We start from the raw sequence: 26,399 nt of genomic DNA, 5'->3' as shown, positions 1-26,399 counted from the left end.
AAATGTGAGAAAAAAGAATTAAATATCGTCTTGATTATGTAACAACTAGTGTACTTGGCCGTGCTTCGCGCGGTTAAAATAAAAGATTAAATATATTATGAAATAATTAGTTTCATTACTTGACAAATATTCTAATAATAAATAATGCAATAAAAGAGATGAAAACTAAGTTACGATTCTAATATGACCTATTCAAAGAAATTGCTAAGAAAATTATGCTACAAATTGCTGATAAAAAAGATGAAACATAAAAGTTGATATGAAAAACTTCAGTTAATTTATTATTCAATCATCATAGTTTCATAATAATTAAAGTTAATGATTTATAGAAATTTTATTAGTTCAATCACAATCTACTCCACCATAAATTACTCCTCATGTTCCATATTAGTTGATCAATATACTAAAAATAGTTGTCACATATTAGTTGATCACCTTACTAAATCAAGAAAGCATTAATTGATTTTTTCCCAAATTACCTTGCAATTAATTCCTTTTTAAAGTGTTTTGTAAAGTTTCAAAAAAGTTCTTAAGGGGTGAATTGGTAAAACTACCCACTTATTATGATTTCTAAATATATGTTCGTAAAAAGAAAAGTCATCAACTAACATGGGATGGAGGGAGTACATGATTTTCTATTTGTATATATGACTATATAATAAAAATAAATAAATAAAGATATATGATTTCATAATGTTTGCACGTAAAAATAAAAGTGATCAACTAATATGGTACATACGGAGTACGTGATTTTCTTTTTGTACAAATGACTATATAATAAAAATAAATAAATAAAGATATATGATTTCTTGTTTATGATTTCTTAATATATGCGCGTAAAAAAAATTGATCAACTAATATGTGACGGAGGGAGTACATGATTTTCTTCTTGTATAAATGACTATATAATAAAAATAAATAAATAAAGATATATTTGTGGTAAATCATGATGAGAGAGAATACATGAATTATATTGAACCCGATCCGGCTCCTCTTCATTATATTTTTTCTCCATTTCATCAAGAGTATACATTTAGATGAAAGACATGTTCTATTTAATATCTATAGGTCAAGATTATATTACATTCCTAACCATAATTAAGTAAATAAAATTAGAAAAATACTCTTCAAAACTAGTAAAATATATATATATATATATATATATATATATATATATATATATATATATATATATATTATATTCCACAAATTTTGAAGATCCATTAATACCATTGATTTAATCTTAATTTTATATTATTCAAAATATCAAAATTGTTGAACATGAAATTAATACGTTTAATTAGCCTGATAAATAGTAATCTTTTGAAAAATATGTCTTATGATTCACATACATAATAAAAGAAAAGGTAAAAGAATTTCTACTTTTTTAAAAGGAAAAATTGAAAAAAAAATTCATTGACACAACAGCCTCCGCATATTTAAATATCAATAATATAAGATTTATTTATTTTATCTCCAAACAGAGTAGCCTCTGATATTCAAATAATTAAAATATAAAAATATAAGATGATATTATTGTGTATCTAAATTTGTATGAAATATTTTCTTACTGAATTTGAAAAGTACTTTTCAAAACTTATTTACTTAATTAATTATGATTATGATTTTATTTATTTAATATAATCTTTACCTAACAAATTATGATTATGATTTTATTTATTTAATATAATCTTTACTTTTTAAATTTAAATAGAACATATATCTCTTATCTAAATGTATACTTGACGAAATATAGAGAAATGATAATGGAGAGGAGAGCTGAATCCTATTCAAACATATTTACTCCTTAGTCAATAATTTTAGAAAAGAAAGGTCAATAGTTAACATATTAAACAGATAAATAAAACAGAAAAAAATACAGAAGAAAAAGGGAAGAGATAGAACACATTAAGAAGGTCACTGTTAATTTTTTTGTTAATGACTACTCAAGACTGCAAAGGTAATGGAGGTGTGTAGATACCATTTTTAAAAACGATTGACATTACAACATCAACAATTTAGTAATCAACTACCTTCGCAATACGAAAATATTATGTATTTTGTATAAGGGAAAAGTACTCTACGCATGAATTAACATTTGTTTCACAATAAAACTAAAAAGTTACATTTATTCGGAGGCAAAAACTTATAAGCAAACACAAAAAGATGAGGTGTACTGAAAGAGACTGTTACTCTCTTAATCAGATGTCTAGTCGAATTTTGAGTATGAAAATACTCTTTGTAGGAAGTGCTCGCTCCAAATGGAGCCTTGCGCATCGTGAATCCATATATAATCAGGCTACAATATGAATACCAAATACAATATAGAAAATCAAAAAATATATAAATTATAAGAACATTATGTAACTTTGCATGATAACCAATATTCCATAAAAATTGATATAATTTTCATGGGAAGATCTTTTCAAATCGTTTTGAACTTCCTGCCAAATTAGACAATATAAAGTTAGACATCTTTTCTATTAACTATTAGAATAGTATTAGCAAATCATCAAATCCAAATAAATTTATGAAGAGAAAGAAAAAATTAATGGAAATTAAATAATGAAGTATAATTTTATAGGACCTTAATATTTTGGCCGTTGAAAAGCACTAATTCTGAATTTAGAATTGTAAACTATTTCTCCAATTATTATAGCCTTAATTTGAGGAAACGGTTAAGGGCTACTAATTACAATCAAGAATTGGAATTTTAAACGGTATCTTTCTCTTACTTAAACTTTAATTAATTTAAACTCATTAATTATTATAGCCTTAAATTGATGAAATTAAACGGTAACTAATTAGAATCAATTTAGGTCTGAAAATAGGAAAAAAATCCTCCAAAATAGATAAATATATTCCTAATCATTGAGGCATGCCACATCAGCGGGCTGAAGATCCAGCTTTATATATATATATATATAGAGAGAGAGAGAGAGAGAGATTATTTTGAATCAACTTTTTCAAGCTAAAATATAACTATTTTTTTCATTAATGATCTTAGAAAATGTAAGAAAATGAAATAGGTCACACAATGAAACAGGAGTAGAAACCTATGCTTTGTATGAGAAGTATTGCATTCTCTTCTCTTTTTTGGCTTTTGAAGTAATAAGGGTCATTTAACACATGAGATAAAGAATAATAATCTTCCGATAAAATTTAAAATTAACATTATTTCATAGTTTGTTTGAGGTATTAGCTAATCATGAAATTGTATTATCCCATATTTGTACTAAATTTATGAAATTACTATCCAATATAAGTGGGATAAAATGATCTCATAACATATCCCAACAAAAATAATGCAAAATGTTAAGATATTCTTAATGATATTCGAGCTTCTACCTGCAGTCTTCCATAACTAATCAACCAGTAAAAGGATAGTCAGACCCGTTGGCAGTTATTGATGGCTCAAAAAGAAAGTTAGGCTAGGTCTTCTTCCCTTAGAGAAATTGCTTCTCTTTTAATTAGTAGAACTTTTGTTTTACATTCTACTTCCAAATTTTCTCTTCTTTTAAGACATTGATACATTCCTGCAAAAATAATTGCACCAAGATCGTAACTACTAACTAGTACAATATCAAATGCTTCTCACTAGTAGTCACAAAATCCAACTTCAGTAAGAATTAAGAACTCCTCAAATACAATGCACTATAATAATATAATTCTAAAAATCAATACTTCCCAGCACATTATCAAACAAAATTCTCATTGTTAGCTAGACCATAGAAAAAGTAAGCCACCAGAACATTTTCTTGTCATCACTCTCAGCCAGTTACTCTACATGATATAATTTATATGAAAAGTGACATCTCACTATCGAAAGAAATGTCGAGTTGTATACACCTAGCTCCATTGTTGGGCTAGAGGGTGACCTTCTGACTTGGGAAATAGTCCACGACTTTCACTTATCATGCCAAACATTGATCGTTGCATGTATAGCTTTCTTGAACAGGGATCTGTTCTTTATAAATGGAACATCCGAAAAATAAAATTAATTATAATGACATGTAAATGTTAATATTACATCTTTGCAAAATAGAGTACACTACAGAATGACCAGACGCAAATGGCAGAGTTTGGAATGTATGTTGGCTCATCTGTCAGTCGCGTCAGGTCTGCTGCTCAGTTGAAAACTAAGAAACAAGTCTGAGGTCAACTAGTGCTGCCCGAGAGATCTCCTGAAAGCGCACTTCCATATGATGCTGATCCTGTGTATGAACTAGTAACTCGAGACGAATTACCAACACGGTTTTTTTGTAATTGGCGAATCTTGAAAAGATCTCTAGGAAGGGGCTGGCTTTGTATAGTCGTTGATTCATCATCCTCTTGTCCTGCAACAAGTTAACTCGGCCTTTGAATGATATAAACAAGGACACATATTTAGCATCAAGATGCCAAGGCATAGATATTGCAAACTTAGAAATACAGTAGTAGTAGGGAATGAGTAATGAAATCATAGGACAAGCCTACATGCCAAGAGTGAAGGTAAAACAGATTATGATTTGATGCAACAGTGAGGCAGTGAAGAGACATCGTTGGATGTGGCATGAGCAAGAAGAACATAAACATCTCATAGGTAAAGGTTCACATACTGTCCATGTCTTTCCTCTTTCCCGGCTGTCTGTCTCTCGGCCTGAATTTGCTTGAATCAGAGAGGTCACTCGTAGATGGAGCAGCGCCTGACTGCAATGGCAGAGAGGCAGTCCCGGATTTTCCAGTTGCTGCAGGGATGTTGCTTTGCAAACATACAGATATCACAAAATCAGCATCAGGAGAAGGACCTGATAAGATGCCGAGAAAACTCAAGTTATTACGGAGCAACCTATACTTCCGATAGAGGAAGCAATTGGCAGCCTTATCCTCCAGGATTGTTATATTGCTGTCTGTGAAAATTAATATATAGAAAGTATTGTAGGATAATTTGCAATGTCAGTTATTCTGTAAAAAGCACCCTTTAATAGAATCCACCCAAGTTGTAAATTCCCTTCTGCAGCTTCTCGGATTCATCTAAAAGCCTAGGTATAAATAGATGATTGTCTAAAAATCAAATTAGCTCTTGCTTAACCTCTTACTGTCCTTCAAAAGTTTTACGTATAATCTCCTTGTTAGAACATCAACACTAAGATCACCTTCTGCAACCAACTTAGCTCCCATCCAATCATTTTCAGATGGTATGTTGTTATTTCATTTGACTGCTGATTTTCACTTAAACTTGTGATACAAATTGGTTTGGGCTTGGGACTTCCATGTTGGAGGTCTCAAGTTTGAAACCCCTTGCCAGCGAAAGCAAGGGGTTTGCCTTCTGGGTTGAGCTCGTCGCACCGGGCTTGCCTAGTGTGGGGTACCTCTCTTGTGTGGTTTGCGAGCTATTGCATAGGAGCAGGGGTTTTACCCTGTGTGCACCCAAAGAGTAGAGGCTGCGGGTTTCTCTTGTCATAAAAAAAATACTTGATAACATTCACATGATCACTAAGTGAAAAAAAGCTCCTACCTAGATGTATGCCTACCCGCAGCAGATTCAATTGATAACCTACTGTATTGGACCAAACAAACCTAGAAGCAGATATCACATCTAGGAAGTTGAATGGAAGAAAAGAATTATATTAAGACACACAATGGTCATACCTACATTAAAAAAGGCAACTCTAGAGTCTTTCCAGGAAAGGTGTTTCACCTTCTTCTATTGGTAGACCACCATTGACATGCAAATGTAAAGGAGTAATCTGACTAAAAAAACAAAAGCTAACAACAGACTAGAGCGACTTATAAATTTTTACGAAGGACCAAGATTTCACAGGATAAGTGACTGGAAAATTTGATAGAAAGAGAAAATTCAGAACTATACCTTCAACAGCCGGCAAATTTGCTATGAATGCTGCAAATGCAGGGGGCAACGATTTCAAAATATCATTAAGGGCATTTGGAGGTCCATTGCTGCTAAATGGACCAGAATAGGGCAAGGTGCCTGAAGCAGATGGAGCTGCAAGCGCAGCAGGACCTGGAAAATCCAGCATCATCCAACAAACGTTAGCTGATAGTTCCTCATATAACAGATGCCCACATTACAAGAATATAGAGTTCTTAATAAAATCCGCATGGTTCTCACTGAAATTGAGGAAAAGTTGTCTACTATACCCTACTTTTCGGATCTGTATATAGTTTAGTCTGAATCTAGAGGACCTCATTGAAATAAGTGTCCATTAGTGTTTCATCATTATTATATGAATCCAAGGATGTGGGGTAGAAAATGTTTCCGATTTGGTTGGTCAAATCTTTGGGAAACATCCTCTCTAGGAAAATAAGTTCATTAAAAATGAGAAAAATGTCTTCCCTTGTGGAAGTAGGAAAAACACGTTGCATGAGTTCCATTCCACATTAATCGTCTCCTCATCTCTCTAACGCACCCCAAACCCAGAGTGTTTTAACAGATTATATAGAAATGTTTTTGAGTCGATATTTTTTGTTTACTTATCAAACACCAGAAAATAAGTAGAAACATCACTTATTTTCCTGGAGAACTTTTTCCAAGAAAATATTTTCCATGGAAAACAATTTCCTTCCTATGAAACACACACCAAAGAAGAAAATAACCATAAGCACTTTAAACTTCTTGTATTCACAATTTTTAATTGTTTTGGCAATCAATTTTATTTAATTAGTTGACAGCATACAAGTTTACAACTAGCTGATGTGGAGAACAGAAATGAATCGAGAAGGCAATTTTTTTTACGAATTTCATCATTTGGACTACCCATAGTTTATGTGTTCTTTTATTCTAGAAACAAAGATTGGTCTCTCCCATTCAAAGTGATGCATATTCATGTACCAGGGAGTAACTCGCAAAGGCCCAATCCCAGTATATGCAAGAGTCTATGCATTATTTAGTGTCATCCAATAATCACAAAGCTGTATTTTCTCTAAGAAGAGAACTCTGGCAAGGAGGAAACTCACTTATTACTGCAGCACAATGCAGCCTCCCATGATTGGCTTAAAACAATCAAAAGAGCCCTACATCTGAAGGCACTTCACTGCCTAGGCATCGAGGGATCTCTCTTTCATATCATGCAGACCACACAATCCGCATGCATGTATTTTACGTCGTACCTGCAAGTAATTACCACGGCTCCAAGCACTGCAGAGAGGGCTAGCGGGCTTCTTATTTCAAAAGAAAATGAAACCTGCTAGACTTTGAGAGGCAAAAGCTTGCCTAACATAAGTATACCCGGCAAACCTTGTTCTGACTTTTCAAGACTTTCTTCAGAGGTTTGTCTAACATAAGTATACCCGACAAGCATGCTTGACTTTCTTCAGATTTTCTTGTATCAAACAAGCATCCTTACCAGCCAGCCAAATAAGGCATGCTACTTTCCAGCCAAACAAAGCATGCTTCTTTGCAGGGTATTTTCACCTTCCAGATGTATTTCCAGTGCCACAACCCAGCCTGCTGCCATTGTCATTCAAATGTGTGTGCAAATTTCACAGTGTAGATACAATTGCTGTGTTTTAGCCATAACTATCTGTCTTCTTGATTTGTGCTACCATGGAAATTGCTCCAATGTTTTGAAAAGAAACAGCAGGCCTGTTGATCTCCCAGTCATTCTGAAGCTTAGATTCCAGCCCTATTGACTCCAAATCTCAGCTACTATTGCATTCTGTTGTTGACCAGATTGTATTTATCAGGGAAATATCCTTGAGAGGTCCATGTCCAATCCAGTTATCACTCCAGACGGAAGTCTACATCCCATTCCCCACTTTCACATATTGATTAAGGTAGGCCATAGTGCTCTTAACAGATTTTCAGACACTAACACCATAGGGTGTAGATACCACTTTAAGAGCACCATTGTCCCTCTTTCCCATAGTTTTCATTGACAACCCATCTCCATAGAGCCTATTTCTCCAAGTTGAACCTTCAGAGCCATTTCATGAATAGCCTATTATAGTTATGCTTGAAATTTCTTATGCTTAAACCCCCTTCTGTATTGTTGATGGCGCGAGTCTTCTACTTAACCAAATGAAAACCTTTCTTTTCTCTGTTACCGTGCCATATAAATTTCCTCCTTAAAACATCTATTCTCAGCTGATGCCAGGAAGCACAAAGGAAATACTAGACAGTTGGAGCAAACATGGAATTTGACCTAACAGAAGGAGAGATGGAGGATTTTCCCAGCGTGTATTTGGTGGGACTGTTTGGAAAGAGAGAAATCAGAGGTGTTTTGAGGAGAAGCAGTGCAATATCCAGAAGTTGAAGATGAACTGCTTAGTCCTTTATTATTTTTGGTGTAAACAGGATTGTTTAGTAGAAGCTGAAGATATTTTTCATGTTTTAGAAAATATGTAAGAAGAAACATAGATAGGAAGTTTTCTTGTTTTGGGTACTATACAGTTGGTATAGTATACCTGTTAATATATAGAATGTTACGATTATCAAAAGTATAAAAACATCTATTCTCTTTTCAATATTCGCTAGCACTGAATAATAGGGACATCATGTAAGTGAAAATCGAGCACACTACTTACCAGAACTACCCTCCTTGAAGATAAATATGACTTTCTATCTAGCTTATTTTTTTCCCACATCTATCAAGTTGCGACTTGTTCCTTGATCCTAAAGATATTCCTAGATAAGTGGTTGGTAAACAACTCACTTCACACCCTCAAGTACCTTTCTATGTTTGTGCATCACCTTTCGACCCAAAATGACATTTATTGTTTTGTAAACCAATTTGTGTATCACCTTTCTACCCTCTCAATCAGCACTTGAGAAATAGAGAAACATCGGTTGCATTAAAAGCTCCTCTCAAAGTATTGCTGAAACTGAGAGTTCTTCAATGTTTGCATTATATCCTACTTTACAATGTCCCAGCAAGTGAGGAAAACCCCTATGGTATACCCATCTAGACCTGGAGCTTTGTCTGATGCATATGCCTCAACACCTTCCAAAACCTCTTGCTCATCAAAAGATCTCTATAACCACTGCATCACCTCTTCATTAAGTTTGTGACAATCCTGGAGGTAAACTCAGGTCTCCAATTTAGATTCATTATATAACATTTGGTAGAAGGCCAGAATTTCGTCTTCGATGATTAATGGATCTTCCACTGTTGCTCCATAGGTTGAGTATTTACACAGCCGTTGATGAGTTACAGCTGATCTCATCCTTGCCATCAAAGTCCAGCAGAGCAACCCCCAAGTTCAGTAACTCAATAAAACAAGAGGTCACTACAACCATCTCCTTTTCATGGCCCATCTCACAAAAACTTGCTGATTCGGTGATTGAAAATCAAGTCCAAAGTAAAGTTCAATGTAATCAATGAACAAACAATACCATTCGTCAACTAGGAGACTATGGAGATATAACTATAGGCAGGTGCCTTTTGTTACTATCAGAGTGCAAAACATCCTAAAAATAATTATGGATACAACTGTACGTGATAATCTAATTCCTTCCAGAAGAGTGAAGCTTATATGCTGATGCCTTTTTCTCTTCTGAGTAAGAAGTTGATAATGTTGTACACATGTATCCCCATTTGTTTAATTTCTCTAAATGGACTGGAAGTTCCATTGCCACGGTGAAGCTAGAAAGCATGAGGATATAACTATAGGCAGGTGCCTTTAGTTACTATCAGAGTGCAAAACATCTTAAAAATAATTATGGATACAACTGTACGTGATAATCTAATTCCTTCCAAAAGAGTGAAGCTTATAAGCTGATGCCTTTCTCTCTTCTGAGTAAGAAGTTGATAATGTTGTACACATGTATCCCCATTTGTTTAATTTCTCTAAATGGACTGGAAGTTCCATTGCCACGGTGAAGCTAGAAAGCATGAGGCTTCTAGTCACAAGCACACCAACTTTTTTTAATCTAGCAATATATTCATTAATAATGGGAAAAAATTCACATATACAAGAGGCCTACCAAAACAAGAGAACCTATAAAACTAAATGGTTCTCTACAAAAGACGCCCATCCCTCAATTCAAATAGGAACTTCACGGGTGCACCAGGAGAGCTATCCTCTTGTGATTTCTTGCACCCTTTGATGATCTGCAACACTCCTCATGTATTACCCTAGCTAACATCCGTCTCAAACAGAAAGATGAACACCAGCACAAGGCATAAATTCATAAAATATTAGCACTTAAACCCCCAAGTATCTATGTCATGCCAGTAAGACACTCAAATACCAAAACCATTATGTATATACTTTGAGTTTATCATTTCATCCTCAGCTCAACTTGCTGTTCTCCATGGCCTAAGTTCAAGTAGAGAGCCAACCCTTGGTTTCCAACATGATCTAACCCCACCATCAGCTTCCCGTCGTCCTGACTAGGTTAAATTTGTGTTTCTCTTTCTCAACCCATCTTCCTCTCTTTGCTAGCCCAAGAAATAATCCACATAACTGTCAAATTGGATTTACCTTGCTGTCCTCAATTATTTCTGTGTTCAAGAACAGTGATCTGAAGGTGTGATTGAAATATCAATCATGTGCAACTCTTTTGAAAATTAACAAATCCCCAATTGAAGTAAGTAATTTATTTGACACCGGGAAAGCAATGCAATTGCCCTATGAAGACTAGAATGATAGAGGGAAACTTCTTTTATATTTTGTCAAATACGCATCATAAAATAGATTTTTCCCATGGGAATAGAACTTTATGAGGTCAAATTTCATGTTGTTCCCTTTTATTCACTTAATGATTAAGGGAGGCTTCTTTTATATTTTGTCAAATACATACTTCGTCCTAAAAGGACCAACATGAAGTTGAAATTGTTATTGTAACTTCTCTACTAGAAATAATGGCATCTCCAACTATAGCCCCTTGAACCACACTCCTTCATATATGTCAGGAGTCAATTAATGAGACAGGCTGTTGATAGCTAACATTGAAATGTTAACCAATCAGAATTGCCTTCCAGGATCTACAATTGCCACCAAATGTCCATCATTATTTATTTGAAAAGGTTAGGAACTATGTTTATTTAGAAAATTAGAATATGTTGATAACATCATGAAGGATAATTTAATGAATAAGAAATCAAAACACATTCTATTATTCATTCCTAAGTTTGTTAATCGCACCTCAAACTCTCAGAGACAAACATCTGTTGAAGGGACATAGAACAACTATTTATCTGTTTGGGAGCTTGTTAAGCAAGAACCGACAATAGAATAAGGAGCTACAAAGACCTACCTGGAATTTGCCTCGGGTCATAAACCGTCATTTTTGAAGTATCTGGATACACTACCTTGGCAGGCGGATTTGTATTGGATGAAACACCAGAAGTAGTCTTGTCTAAGCTCAAGAAACCAGGAGTTAGAGAGTACAATTCAGAAACTGAGTTTAATTCAGTATTACACAAAGCCAACAATAATACCTGCAGAACCTGCCTCAATACCAAGAGTAGGTTTGTCAGGTTTTTTATTGATGTTCCTCGCGAGCCACTGAAAAGCAGGTCGCAAATAGGCAAAAAGTACATGCAAGTTAAGATAATGTTTGGAAACGATACTTGTGCCCTTGTAACAATAATTGAATATGTGTGTGTGTGTGTGTGTGTGCTGACAACCTCTTGGCGTGCTAAATGATCCAAGTCATTTGAAGAGCAAGGCCAAAGATCCATGAAACTGTAGCGTGATACAACATCATGCAACGAACTCTCTAACTCTGATGCTCCATCATCACCTGTTCTGGAAAGAGCTTCTTTCCTTCTCTGCTCAACCTGTCAATACAAGCAATAAGCACAAAGCAAATGTAATCATTGTATTAAATATTACGCCCTCCAAAGAAGGATAATATCTGAATTTAATTTCCCTATCCACTTTTAATTAGAAGTTCGATTGGATCTGATTCTAAGTTCATTTCATTGCATATATTATTTTAATGGACAAGAAAGTAATCAACAACAACAACGTCCCCAGTGTAGTCCCCCACACAGTGGGGTCTGGGGAAAGAAAGTAATCAAGTAGTTATCAACAATCTTATGTTGGTTGGTACAAGAAAATCACATTGTGAACAAAGTTAAATTGCTTAATGAAATTGACTAATTGAAATTAGTGAATATAATGAGTATTCTTTTATTTAGGAAGTCCACAGAATTGGACAAACAGAACAATAGGCATGTCTGGAAAAAAAGCATATGCAGCTCTGAATAGTCAACTGTAACCAATACTTGTTAAATGCAAAAGCAATGCAATCCAGAAGATATGCTATTCGAGATATGCCAATAGTTCAAAAAGAACAAGTTTAATTTGTATTTGGACTTGAAAATAGCCCACAAAGTTCAATATAAAAACCAAGAGTATATACATCAGCAGCAAAAACACAAAATACCTTCAACATGCTGGCAAGGTCTCCATATGTTTGCTCAAATTGAGTGAACTTTTTCCAAACCTACGTAAAGAATAGGCAGTTTAGTACGATTCCATTTAAACAAGAGTTATCACAGGAATGGTTAGATTGCGAAAATAGCAAGAAAAGGAGTAGCATATTAATTATTCAAATAGAATTTTCAATTTCCCCGATTTTAGGAAGCCTTTTGATATTAGTGTTCAATTTTCCAACTCAAGGAATGCTCACGCTACATGAACAGAAAGACTCCAACAAACCTTAGAATCAGGGAAAAGTCACGCATCAGCATAATGACACCTGGGTTATGTTATGTTCTTTTTTTAACAGAATCAAAAAAAGGGAAACAATTTCATATAAAAAGGTAAAAGTAGACTGCACAAGTTGTAAAATTAAACCAAAAAATGTACAACAACAACGTACCTAGTGTGATCCCATAAGCGGGATCCAGAGAGGGTGGTGTAATCAGACCTTACCCCTACCTTCGGTAAGGTAGAGAGGTGGTTCCTAATAAGACCCTCAGCTCGATAAAATCGTTTTCGAAACATGTTTGAAAAATACAAGAGAAAACTATGATGAAAAACATTGAAGCCGAAAAAACTGAACAACGTGAAATCCCACAAAGTGGGGTTTGGGAGGGTAAAGTGTAACCACACCTTATCTCTACCTCATTGAGGTAGAGAAGTTTTTTCCAAAAGACCCTCGGCTCAAGTGGAATGGGGAGAAAAGTTTTGACAGCAAAATAGCATAGATAATCAAAGTAAAAGGAACAATAGTAGTAAAATTAAAGAATACGATTATACTACACAATAGTAGTGAGATTGATAAGGGGAAAGGAAAGCAAATAAAGTGTTCTAAACCAGAGCCAAACTCGCCCACAAAAAGGAGAGAGAAACGCTCAACTACCTACTAACCTTCTACCCTAATCTTCGACCTCTACGCTCTCCTATTTGATGTCATTTCCTTAGTGGGCTGAAGTTGTGTCATGTCATGTCATGTTTAATCATCTCTCCCCTATTCTTCTTTGGCCTACCTCTACCTCTCCTTAAACCTGTCATTGTCAATCTTTCGTGCCTCCTCCTTGGGGCATTTGTGCTCCTCTTTGCATACCCGAACCATCTCAGCTTCGATCCCTCATCTTGTCCACCATAGAAGCTACTCTCATCTTATTATCTCTTCTAGTATGTCCACACATCCTCAAGTGATGCATCACTAATCTAGCACTCCATGTACTTTGTTTTAGTCCTGCTCAACCTGAAACCTTTAGACTCTAGAGTTTGTCACCAATCCTACAATCTATCATTAACGCTTTCGAGTGTCTCATCAATCAATACTATGTCATCTACAAATAACATACACCATGGTTTTCCCTTTGAATATGTTGTGTCAATTCACTCATTACCGAGGAAAATAAAAACGGGCTAATAGTTGATCCTTGGAGCAACCCCATCTCAACTAGGAAGTCTCCAACCATTCTTACTCGGGTCTTGGATCCATTGTACATGTCCTTAATTGCTCTAATGTATGCACAGATACTCCTCAATACTTTGGGCATCTCCATAGAACCTCTCTCAATACTTTGTTTTACGTCTTTTCTAAGTCAAGGAACACCAAATGCAAGTTTTTTCCTTTCAGGTACTGCTCCAACCTCTGTAAGAGATGAATGGCTTTCGTGGTAAATCGCCCCTGCAAGAATCCGAAATGGTTCACGAAAATAGACACATCCCGCTTCATCCTTATCTCTTCCACCCTACCTCAAACTTTCATAATGTGATTTAGTAGTTTGATTATAAGACTAAAATGGAAAAGGATACTTCATACTCAGATTCTAAATGTAATCTACGACATTAAAAATAGATTTTGCATCTTCTAAAACTTCATGTTTACACTAAAAGTAGTACAAACTATCTTCACAAAAATAGATTTTGCATCTTCTAAAATTTCATGTTTACACTTCTTTGGAGTTGTTAACCCCTGGTCCTTCTCCTTCTTAGATTACATTTTATTATCTATCTTCGCAAAGAGTTACATTGCTCACTTTCACATCTGGGAAACTCCACCCCAAACTCTTTGCTAAGTTTTAGGATGTTTTGATGGGCCCAAAGTGATGTCTCAAGTTATGTCTTTGTCTTGTCATGTATTCTGGAGATTCAAAGGCAAAGTTGCTTCAATAATGGGACTCATGCTTTCCTCTATCAAATATATTTGCATGTTGTAAGATTCTTTTTTTTATTGGAAAATTGTGATGTTGTATTCTTCAGCATTATGGATATACAAGAAAAGTGACACGTACAGAGATTTTTAAAAATCTACAAGTTGTTGTGTTCCTCTAACCTATTTCTTTACTCCAAAAATAGAGAGATACAATACAATCCCATTTAACCTTATGAATGGAACTGGATGTATCTTCAAAATTTTCCATTATTCCTCTCTCCAAACTGTCCACCATATGCAATGTGGGATCATTCTCCACCATGCCTTCTAGCTCTTACTACCCCATCTTCTAATCCAATAACTCAACAGATCTGCAGTGTGTTAAGGTATAGTCCATTTCGTCTTCATGAGCTTGAGAAAGATGGTTGTGAAACTGCAATGCAAAAATAAGTGGTTGTTGGTCTCTTTTATCTTCCCATATAATGAACTCCAAGATAATATAGTCATTCCTTTCTTCTTCAGAACTTCATGTGTCAGGCATGCCCTTCTAGGGGTCTACCATGTAAAACATTTTACCTTGTTTGGTGCTAAATTTCTCCATACTTTCCCCCACAAGCTTTGTTGGCTACTACTATGTTGGTTAGTTTCCATTGTACACGCCCTGCTAATAGTGAAAGCCCCATGTGCACTATGTAACTATCTCAATGAATCAGGATCACTGTTGGTTCCTGGAATGCCTTTATTTCATCTAGAAAGTTTGGCCACTCTCTTCACTTCCCAATCATTTAGGAATCTTCTTAAGGAAAGGTTTCATCCCTGTGGTGTCCAGCAGTCTTTGATCTTTGAATCTGGGTTACTGCATAGTATGAGAAAATTTGGGAAGGAGTCCTTCAAATGGATCGGTTTATTCCAGACATCTCCCCAAAATTTTGTTCTCCTACCATCTCCCACCTTTATGTATAAATTAGTCTCTAATTCTCGCCACAAGTTCCTAATAGTTCTCCAGACCCCAACTCCATAATTACCTGTACTGCACCAATTTTTATTATCACCATATTTGCATTTGGTTATGTCCTCCCATAGAGTTCTCCCCTCCTTATGATATCTCTACAACCACTTCATCGGTATATTATTGTCCTGCTTTGTCAGATCTTTAATGCCCAAACCTCTCTTTATCTATGCTATTCAAGGTTATCTCCCATTTGAACATGTTATAGCCTTTAATCTCTTTGCACCATGCTAAAGAAAATCCCTTCTCCGTTTGTTCCAATTTCCTCAACACTTCTGAGAGTAATAGAAAAAATGACGTAACATATAATGGAAGGGAATGTAACACTGAATTGATCAGGATGTGTCTGCCTCCTAGGGATAGGTACTCTTTCATCTTGCTAATCTCCATTTTTCTTCTCCACAGTGTCATCCCATATTTTTGAATTCTTATGTTTATTCCCCAATGGCATTCCCCACTTTATTGTAGGTATATTATCCACTTTACAACCCACAATATCTACCAAACTCTGAATATTTTTGTCACCTCCATAATAGGGAACACATTGTTTTTTCCCCAATTCACTTTCAAACCTAAAACGACTTCAAAAAAAATAAGATTGTTTTGATGAATCTTATTTGTTCCTCTTCAGGCTCACAAAAGATGACAGTGTCATTTGCATATAGTAAATGATGGATTTCTTTAACTTCTCCACTACTGCCACTTATCTGAAAGCCTTTAATCTACCAGTTATGAATTGCTATCCTCATCAAGCTATCAAAACCCTCCATTGACAGGATAAACAAGAGGGGATAGCCCTGTCTAAGTCCCCTTTCTGATGGTAAGAAACCCACTGGTTCACCATTCACAAGAATAGAGAACCTTACCATGCTGATGCAAAATCTAATATGACCCCACGTATTTCTCCAAATCCCATTTGTCTTTAAGTATTACGCAGGAACTTCCAATTTACATGGCCATATGTTTTTCAATGTCCAACTAGCACATTTAACTAGGTTCATTACCTTTAAATCTTGAGTCCACACACTCACATGCAATAAGGGCAACATCCATTATCTGTCTCCCTTTTATGAATGTCCTCTGATGTTTGTTGACTAACTTATCCACCACCTTTTAACCTTTCAGCAAGTATTTTTTATATCACCTTATATACATCCTGTGATCAGATTTATTGGTCTAAAATCTTTCAGCTCAGAAGCATGTGATATCTTGGGAGGATTGCCACAATGTTGCAATAAAATATCTCTATGTCTGTTAGCATAAAACATTTGGATAACACTCTTGATCTCCTCTTTCTTAGTCCCTTAAAGTGAGATAAAAAGACATGGGAAAGCCATCTGACCCAGGGAGCTTTTCCATAGCACATATTTGATGCTTCCCGAAATCTCCTCCTCCTCCAATGGTTTTTGTAATTCTTCGTGTTCATCAACACTAATACATGTAACCCCTGTAGTTGTAGTTCTGGTCTCCATGCTTTCATCTCTTTGTAATGATTTTGATAAAAACTTTGAATAGCCTCTTTGATTGCAACTGAGTCATTGGTACTGCTTCCTTCCACAAGTTCCATCAAAGTATCTATAGAACTGAACCTTTTATGAGATGTTGCTATCCTATGAAAATATTCAGTATTTTTATCCCATTGTTTCAACCACAGTATTCTGGATCTGTCTCCACCTTATCTCCTCTTCTTTTTTTGACAAAGGTAACAGGTCTCCACCTTATCTCTTCATTTTTGGCCACTTGCTCATATGACATTGCCAGGTTTATTTCTTGCAAAAGTTCATCGTCTGCAAGTGTAAGCATTATTTGCTCTTGAATAGTCTCCCACTTGAACAGTTGATCCAGGATCTCCTCACATTTTTGTTTCCAAATGTTCATGTGGCTCTTGCTCCATTCCTCCAAGTTTGTATGCAGGATAGAACAGAACAGAGTAACGTGCAGGAGATGTCAATAATCAGTTCAAGCGATGTTTTGATAGATGCAATCTTGCAAACCACAAATCCAAAGTCGCAAATCTTGATTAGGGACGGGATGGAGAAGGGGGTAGAAGAAGTTGCATGCAATACGCTAGAGCAGAGATTAGCGTCCTCCATTGAAGAATGGGAGGTTGAAGAGGCTGAGCCATTGTGCATACAACAACATCTAACTACGCAAAAAGAGAGAGATATCTGTTTGGGTAAAACAAAATCTGATCAGACTGGGGAAATTACTGGGTGCTGACTTCCAAGGCCATGAACAAGAAGCTTTGGAACTTCTATTACAGGTGGATAGTGCCAGACAAGCCAGACATCAGGATGCTGCAGTGGTTTGTAAGAAGACAAGGTTCAAAGGTTCTAAAGAATTGAAAAGTTTAGTAGCATTTGATGTGAAATTCAAGTGTGGTGGGGGTAAAGAAAAGGGGAGAAATTTCCTTACCATTTCATGATGCAATTCAAACTAGTATCATGGAATGTAAGGGGTTTGAATAATAGAGATAAGAGGAGGGTTATCAAGAACATTATGGGGGACTGGAAAGCTGACATCATTTGTCTGCAAGAAACCAAATTACAGGGGGATATCACTGAGTTGGTAAGGCAGATTTGGGGGGATAGGTGGGTCAAAATGGCATGTTTGGAGTCGAGTGGGACAAGAGGAGGGATAATGATGTTGTGGGATAGTAGAATATGGAAGGGGGAGGTACTAGAGACAGGGACATATACTCTCACCTGTAAATTTGAATCACAATTGCAGGACTTTTCCTGCCACATTACAGGAGTTTATGCACCCAATTGCTATGTGGAAAGAAGACTAGTATGGGAAGAAATTGGCTCTATTGGAGGATTAATAGAAGGTCCATGGGCAATATGTGGGGATTTCAACGTGGCAAGGTATGCTTCAGAAAAGAAAAATTGTACTAGAAGAACATTAGGAATGAGAGAGTTTTCTGATTTGATTGAGGATTTGAATCTAATTGATCTTCAATTGGAAAATGCTAAGTTCACTTGGTTTAAAGGGGACAACCATCAAATAGCTTCAAGAATTGACAGGATCCTAGTATCTCAAGAATGGGATGATGTTTTTAGTAATCTGAAACAGTATACCATGCAGAGAATAATCTTAGATCACTCCCCAGTCACACTTCAAGGTGGTTCTTGGAAGAAGAACAAAAGTTATTTTAAATTTGAGAATTGGTGGTTAAGAACGGATGGTTTCACAGATAGAATTAGGGAGTGGTGGGACTCTTTCGATTACATTGGGACACCTGACTACATCCTGGCATCTAAATTAAAAGCTTTGAAACATAAATTGAAGGAATGGAATAGAAGTGAGCAAGGAAGTCTTGGCCAACAGAGAAAGAATGTTCTTGAAAAGCTGGCTGTTGTGGAAAATATTGCCATTGATAGAGCATTGACAGAAGATGAAGCAACGGAAAAGGCAACTTTACTTCTGAAACTGGAGGGTTAAATAAAAAATGAAGAGATTTACTGGAGACAAAGGTCAAGATCTGTTTGGTTAAAGGAAGGGGACAAGAATACCAATTTCTTCCACAAAATGGCTAATGCACACAAGAGGTATAACAACATAGATCAACTGCTCATTCAGGGGAATATAGTCCAAGATCCAGAAAGGATCCAAGGGGAAATAGTGGAGTTCTACCAGAAACTTTACTCTGAAAATACTCAATGGAGACCCGGTAACAATTTCTTAAACTGTCCAAGGCTAACAGGGGAGGAAATAGAGGACCTAGAAAGAAATTTTGATGAGGAGGAGGTTCTGAGAAGTTTAAAGCAATGTGCAGTGGATAAAGCACCAGGACCAGATGGCTTTACAATGGGGTTCTACATCAAATGTTGGGAAGTGGTCAAGGGTGATATCATGAAGACCTTTCAGTATTTCTATGACCAAGGGAGGTTTGAAAGAAGTTTTAATGCTACCTTCATAGCCTTGATTCCAAAGAAAAAGGGTGCTAAAGAACTAAGGGACTTTAGACCTATCAGTTTGATAGGAAGCATCTATAAAATTCTCTCAAAAGTGCTCACTGAAAGGCAAAAAACGAGTGATGTCCAAACTTGTTAATTCACAACAGCTAGCTTTTATTAAGGGGAGGCAGATCATGGATGTTGTTCTAATAGCTAATGAAGCTATAGATTCCAGGTCAAGTTTGAAAAAACCAGGCATCTTATGCAAATTAGATATTGAGAAAGCATATGACCATGTCAACTGGGATTTTCTTATGGGTATGCTAGAGAAGATGGGTTTTGGTCTCAAATGGAGACAATGGATTAAATTCTGCATATCTTCAGTAAGCTTCTCAGTGTTGATATATGGTTGTCCATCAGGGTTTTTCGGTTCACAAAGGGGCTTAAGGCAAGGTGATCCCTTACCACCTTTCCTTTTCCTGTTAGTCATGGAGGGACTCAACAATATGATTATGAATGCAAATAGAGAAGGATGGCTAAGAGGTTTTGAAGTAGCTAGAGCCGGAAGGGAAAGCCTAAAGATAACTCATCTACAATATGCTGATGATACCCTGAAATTCTGTGATGCTGAAGAGGACCACCTCAAAATTTTGAGACTAATTCTAGTCTTGTTTGAAGGAATGTCTGGACTTCATGTTAACTGGAGAAAAAGCTTCTTGTATCCAGTTAATGAAGTGCCAAATATGGAAAATTTGAAGTTAATTCTTGGTGAAGTGGATGCTCTTCCAACTACTTATTTGGGTATGCCTTTAGGGGCCAAATCCACGTCTTTGGAAATTTGGAATGGGGTGATTGAGAAGTGTGAGATGAAACTAGCAAGGTGGAAGTCTCAGTACCTCTCACTTGGAGGAAGACTGACTTTGATCAACTCTGTGCTTGATGCACTTCCAACATATATGATGTCTTTATTTCCTATTCCTCCAGGTGTCATTAATAGGCTGGATAGCATCAGGAGAAAGTTTTTGTTGCAAGGAAACAAGGAAAGGAAGGGGTACCACTTAGTCAAATGGAAAAAAGTGATCAATGATAAGAGAGTTGGGGGTTTAGGGATCAAGAACCTTAAGAATCAAAGCAATGCTTTGAGAATGAAGTGGCTTTGGAGGTATTCCAACGATGATCAGAATTTATGGGGCTCAGTCATAAAAGCAAAATATGAAGAAAGTGACAATTGGATGACAAAGGAAGTTACCACTCCCTATGGTGTTAGTTTATGGAAATCCATCCGATCACTATGGGATGAATTCAAACAAAACACCAAGATTAAAGTCGTAGATGGTGCTAAAACTAGATTCTGGAAGGAGGATTGGCATGAAACAGGAAATCTGGAGACACTTTTCCCGGACATACATACTCTGGTTCTTCAGCAACAAAATACAATAGTTGAGCTATGGACACCTCATGGGTGGAATTTTATATTTAGAAGGCACCTCAATGATTGGGAAATTCCAAGAGTTACAGAATTCTTCAGCGTCATTGAACAATTTAGTGGCTTGGAGACAGGGAAAGACAGATTGCAGTGGTTGGGGAACAGTACTGGGACTTTTAAAGTAAGTGCAGCGTATAGGAAGTTGAACCACCCAATTATGCAGGCATCCAAATAGCCCTGGAAACACATTTGGAAGGCCAAGATCCCACACAAAGTGGCCTGTTTTGTGTGGTTACTGACTAAGGAAGTGGTGTTAACACAGGAGAATTTGATGAAGAGGGGGATTACACTGTGTTCAAGATGTTTTTTTTGCGGGGAAACTGCAGAAACAGTCAATCACTTGTTCATCCAGTGCAAGGTCACTGGCCAATTGTGGAGTCTATTCCTAAGGCGCAAAAACATCTCATGGGTCATGCCTGGTAGAATTGCAGAGGCCTTATACAGTTGGGAAGAAGCAGGATTACAAGCAAAGAACAGAAGCAACTGGAGAATCATTCCTGCTACTATTTGGTGGACTGTCTGGAAAGAGAGAAATCTTAGAGTTTTTGAGATTAGGGAGAGTAATATGCAGCAAGTAAAATTGAATTGTATTCTAACTTTGTGTTTTTGGTGTAATCAGATCTACTCTAATGACACTGTCTCTATCAATGATGTTTTAGACTCATTATAGGGATAGGACAGTGCCTTTAAGTTCATTATGTAAATATGGTTTCAGAACAACCCATGTACTAATTTAAAGAAATAGAAACAGTTACCAATCTCAAAAAAAAAAAGGAAAAAGTCTTGGTCTTGACTAGTTAATTTCCAAATGATGCACTGTTCACCACTCTCTACTAACTCCCCTTCCCAGACACTCTTGTCCCATAGAATAGAATCCCTCCACTGGCACCCACGGCCTCCAAATGCACCTCAGCCACCCACCTATTACTCTAAATGTTGTGTATCACACCATTAACATTGTCCTCAAACTTAGTTTCCTCTAAAATATAGACATATACCCTCATTGATTATTAAGATTTCTAACTAATTCCCTTTTTCTTTCATTATTTAATCCCCTTCCATTCCAAGACACTAGTTTCACTCTTGTTGTTCCACAATGGATAGGCTTCTCCCTCTGATCCTGGGCTCACCAGCTTTGAATTTCATGTTGAAAATTAGATATCTTAACTTCTTTGAAACTGTGTTGTTGTTAACACTGTTAGCTTTGTCACTGTTTTTCTGCTCCTCCCCTGGACTGTTTTACTCCAATATCATAATTAAAGAGTAAAACTCTTTATCATACCCCTTGGTGGATACCCCAAATAACCAACTTAATTTGATGATGAGATTGAAATGACATCTCAGTGTGGCTTGTGACTCGAGACCATCCTCAGTCACACTATCATCCACTACAAGAGGTTTGGGTTCATCAATAATCACCAATTGATCCTCTGGAAATTTCACATCATCTTCTTCCCACTTACTATCAGCTTCTTCTATGTTGTTTAGCTTGATAGAACATGGGTCAAACCTCTCCGGAATATTTTCGGACTGTAAAATGACTTCAGATTGACTTTGTAAGCTCTTGGGATTTTCTGCCATCCACATGCAAAAATCTAGATCCCTGTCGAATAAAGAATGTTCAAAAGATTTTCCAACTTTCCCAATTCAATTTGGAATATTCTACCCATCTCCGTTCACTTTAATCCACGGCTAGTGAAGATGGCTCTTCATGGATGTCTCCTCCTCTGTTTCAAGCCAACCACCACAATGGTCGTCTATTTCTTTGAAGACCCTCCAAGACCATAGACTCAAAGGGTGCCATAATTTTGATCCACACCCAATCCCTAGTCAGATTTTCTGGCCAACATCCGGTGGTAGGATTTCCACCAATCATGATGCCACTGTCTTTCTCCATCTCCATTCACCTGTTAGAATATGTTCTGCTGCCTTTCTGGAGGGTAGTTCAAAGAGGAATTGTGTGTCATTCATCTCGTACACATTTATCCCTATCGCGTTCTTCCATGAGTTGTAAGACCATCTCCTTGCATCATTCAATGTCAGAGCTTCTTGATGCCCCTGAAGCTTTCTGGCAATGCATTTCCCGAAAGGCCTTTTTCTGAAATGGAAGTACCTCCAGTAACACTGATCTCGAGCTGCTACTGAAGATTGGCAACTCTTTGGCCCCCACTGTCGTCCACCTGTTAGTTCTAAGGGCTTCTTTGTACAAGGATTCAAGTTTTGGGAGAAGTTATTGCCTAACAACACCTTCTCCTTTACTGTGTCATTCTAAGTTGCTCGGACTCTCCAAAAAAATTGTTCGCACCCATGTTGGATTCTCCAAAAATGCACTACTATTGGAGGATCCGACACGCACCCGTAGATAAATTTGAAGAGTTCGAGCAATATAGGTGTCATTAATGAAGTTGGAGATCTTTGGGCTATAATACCCCACCCTTCCTTAAATGCTGCTTCTGGTGTAATAATGAACAGACTTGTTCCCCGTTGAAGGCTATGAAGCTGATGTATCTCTCAAATTCATTGTACTTGAGGGTACAGAAGAATTTGCATAGTGGCCCTTTCCACCTCTTAACCAACAATTTCTGCCTTGGATGCCATTTTAAAGACAAACACAATCCATCTAATATTATTTAACTAATAGTGACTTGTCTCCCTAAATTCTGCTGCGTTCAACCTCAACCCATTCGAACCAAGTTTCAACCCCAGAACCAAGTCTCCTGATCTCATAAGATCTGAAACAATCATCAAAGAAAGTCTTATCCTTCTCCAGGTTATAAAGGCTGAATATCTATGATGGCTGCCGGAAAAATCCCTAGAGAAAGTAGTTGGTTGACGGGAAAAGTTAACAAAAGTTAACCTTGTGGAATGTGCCTATTTTATGATGTTCTTAGCTGCATAAATTGGTCTGAATACAAAGGTGCTGAGAAATACTAAACCAACAGTGTCCGCTCCCTTGTATTGGGGGAGTTGGATGTCCATTCCCTCTTCAGGACTTTATTCATTTTTCGTTAAAACAAATACAGCTGGAAAAATTACTAGGAATTTAGACTCTAGGCCTATACTTGAGCACTCATGTGTGCAGCCCCCTTCAATTTAATATTTATATGAGGGAAAGAAGATCAAAAGCCATTGAGTTGTGAGACTTTCTTTTCCAGAGTAATCGTACAGTGAATATAGACAAGTCCAGGCAAATATATGAGCTATGCACAGTGAATGAAGAAACACAAAGGATATCCAGAGATATGACCTTCAGCCTCTTTTGAATTATTTGCAGAAAGAAACACCAACATATGATAGATGAACTCAGGTTCATCCACTTAAAAGAAAGTAGAACCAATTGGCTCCTTTTTGTAACCATTTCAAACAAAAAAAAAGTAGAACAAAAAAATCACATCAATGTGCACACATACAGAGTCCCAGAGACAAGAGTCACATAAACCGACTCATTCTCTTCCAACCCCACCCTGCACTAAAAAGAACTTTGCAAGCAGACAACAGGCTTCACCATGAAAAATGTTGTTGCAATAGCATGTAGATAAAAAGTATCTGACAAGCCTAAACAGAAAGCAATTGATACATGTTTCTTGGTTCTATTAATAAGCAACACCGGCATGCAACCATCTTAGCATAGAAGATCCAAACTATAGAACAAGACACGCCAAAGAAGATAAAGATAAACATTCAACAAGAACAGATATTCACAAATTAAAGAGGCAGGACTCATCCAAAGGCACCCTGAAACAAGCAAGAACTGCAAAATTAGGCAATGAAACAAATAATAGAAAAACACCTCAACAGATTCCTCTGGTGGCAGTGAGCTCAATGCACGTTCAAATAATGCCCTGATATTTCTATCGTCATTCAAACGATAAAGGAAATCTGCATACCTGCAACATTTTAATTAGCTCATGGTTATTTCTGCTCAGAGAAGAACAGAAAGCAAACCCTGCTACTTGTTCCCAGGCAGAAGAGTCATCAATAACAGTTGCATGTTTTTTAGAATATAAAAGTTATGATGCTTGAAATTGTACAACTGTTTCACTTCCACTCATGGACCAGATGTTGCCACAAGTCTTACACCATGCATTACATATAGGGCTATGCTGGCATACCAACAAATTTGGACACAAATCCTAACTTCCTGATTCCACTGGAACTCATGCAGTCACTCATCCACGTAGCATTCCTTTTGTAAATTAGAAGAGAAGGAGACTCACTCAAGGATGTATCCAGGCTCATGCATAAAGCGTTTCAACCCTGCTTCAAAAACATTGTGCGCCATCTGCATGAATGCACAAAAATGATTGCATATCATCCAAAGGATACCATGGATGCAGGGATGTCAAAAAATAGAAGAGAGTCAACAATATATACAAACTAATTTGAAAAGAAACTGTTAGGAAGAGTAATTTGGTTTAAAACATCAAATAATTCAACATATAACCACCCAACGAGTATGAAATTATCATACACCAATTTGTGAGTGAGAGTTAAATAATTCTAGACATATTCTTTGAGGTATGGAATTCTCTCACAGGTTCCATGCACCAAATCAAATGCTTGAAACATTTGAAATTAAGATAGTCCGAATCACCTTTGCATCCTTGTCGAGACAAAAGGCCATCATTGCATAAGCCACATAAACATGGTAAGTGCAATTTGGGGACTTGCGTGCATCAACAAAGTATTTGCGAGCTGCTTCAACTCCTTCACTTCTTCTTAAAAACCTTATAAACTGCAGCATCAAGGATCAAAAGATCTCAACTGAAGTTAGATTGTAATAATTCAGATAATGATTGGAAGAAATTTTACATGGTTAACGAGAGAAAAACTAACAATTAAGATATAAATATGTTCCATGAAAAAAACCAGCGGAATTTATTAAAGAAAATAAGGAACTTATGTGAGTAGTCAGTAAAACAAAATAAATCAAGAACAGGATACTCCATTTACAATAAATAAATGAACAAGAAAAGAGTATTAACTCAAAATGAAGGCAATTCATGCTTCCAAGAGAATTTCACGGCAATCAGTTTATCTTCATTTTTTATATCTAACAATAAAAACCTTTTTAGTAGTATGGTTTCCAATCCAGAAGTATTCCAAGAAGATCTAAATAGATTAGTATTCATCTAGATATCAATAGGTATGATTGATCAACAAACAATATATCTCAAAAGTAGTTATATTTGGGTCATATCTGGATTTGACATGAATTTGCCATCCCCAAATCCAAAAGAGTACATATCCTTGTACCCAAATTTTCTAGTGGAGGACAATCAATGAAAATTCAATGCTAGTTTACCCGCAAATTGCAAATCAATAATGCGTCTACAAACATGTTAACTACTAACAGGAATGTAAAGTTACCAATTCAAATAGTAAATTTTTTGTGCAAGATTGATTAACAGTTTTTCTTAAATATGACCTAATTTAGTCATGTAATTCAACAATATTCCAAAATAATTTCTTGCGCTGAACTTCTAAACATAATTCCAA

At 36.4% G+C, this 26,399-nt stretch overlaps 1 protein-coding gene across 3 annotated transcripts in view; it reads right to left on the bottom strand.

Annotated features, from left to right (window-relative positions):
- Nucleotides 1-3,661: 3,661 nt before the first annotated feature.
- LOC125838961 (cleavage stimulation factor subunit 77) overlaps nt 3,662-26,399 on the bottom strand; it is a 43,730-nt gene continuing 20,992 nt past the window's right edge. For all 3 annotated transcript variants that reach the window (XM_049517962.1, XM_049517963.1, XM_049517964.1), the window contains 10 exons: nt 25,495-25,635; nt 25,118-25,182; nt 24,691-24,787; nt 12,338-12,397; nt 11,574-11,726; nt 11,385-11,451; nt 11,201-11,302; nt 5,852-6,004; nt 4,599-4,787; nt 3,662-4,337 (listed from right to left, as the gene is read on the bottom strand). In XM_049517962.1, coding sequence (XP_049373919.1) covers nt 4,159-4,337; nt 4,599-4,787; nt 5,852-6,004; nt 11,201-11,302; nt 11,385-11,451; nt 11,574-11,726; nt 12,338-12,397; nt 24,691-24,787; nt 25,118-25,182; nt 25,495-25,635 — 1,206 coding nt within the window. In that variant the 3' untranslated portion in view covers nt 3,662-4,158. The remainder of the gene's footprint in view (nt 4,338-4,598; nt 4,788-5,851; nt 6,005-11,200; nt 11,303-11,384; nt 11,452-11,573; nt 11,727-12,337; nt 12,398-24,690; nt 24,788-25,117; nt 25,183-25,494; nt 25,636-26,399) is intronic.

Source organism: Solanum verrucosum, unplaced genomic scaffold (genome assembly GCF_900185275.1).
Source record: "Solanum verrucosum unplaced genomic scaffold, falcon-dt-bn FXZP01000163.1, whole genome shotgun sequence".
In the NCBI taxonomy this organism is placed as follows: Eukaryota; Viridiplantae; Streptophyta; class Magnoliopsida; order Solanales; family Solanaceae; genus Solanum; species Solanum verrucosum.
The sequence above is the reverse complement of the archived record's forward strand: the minus strand, read 5'-3'. Positions and strand labels throughout refer to the sequence as shown.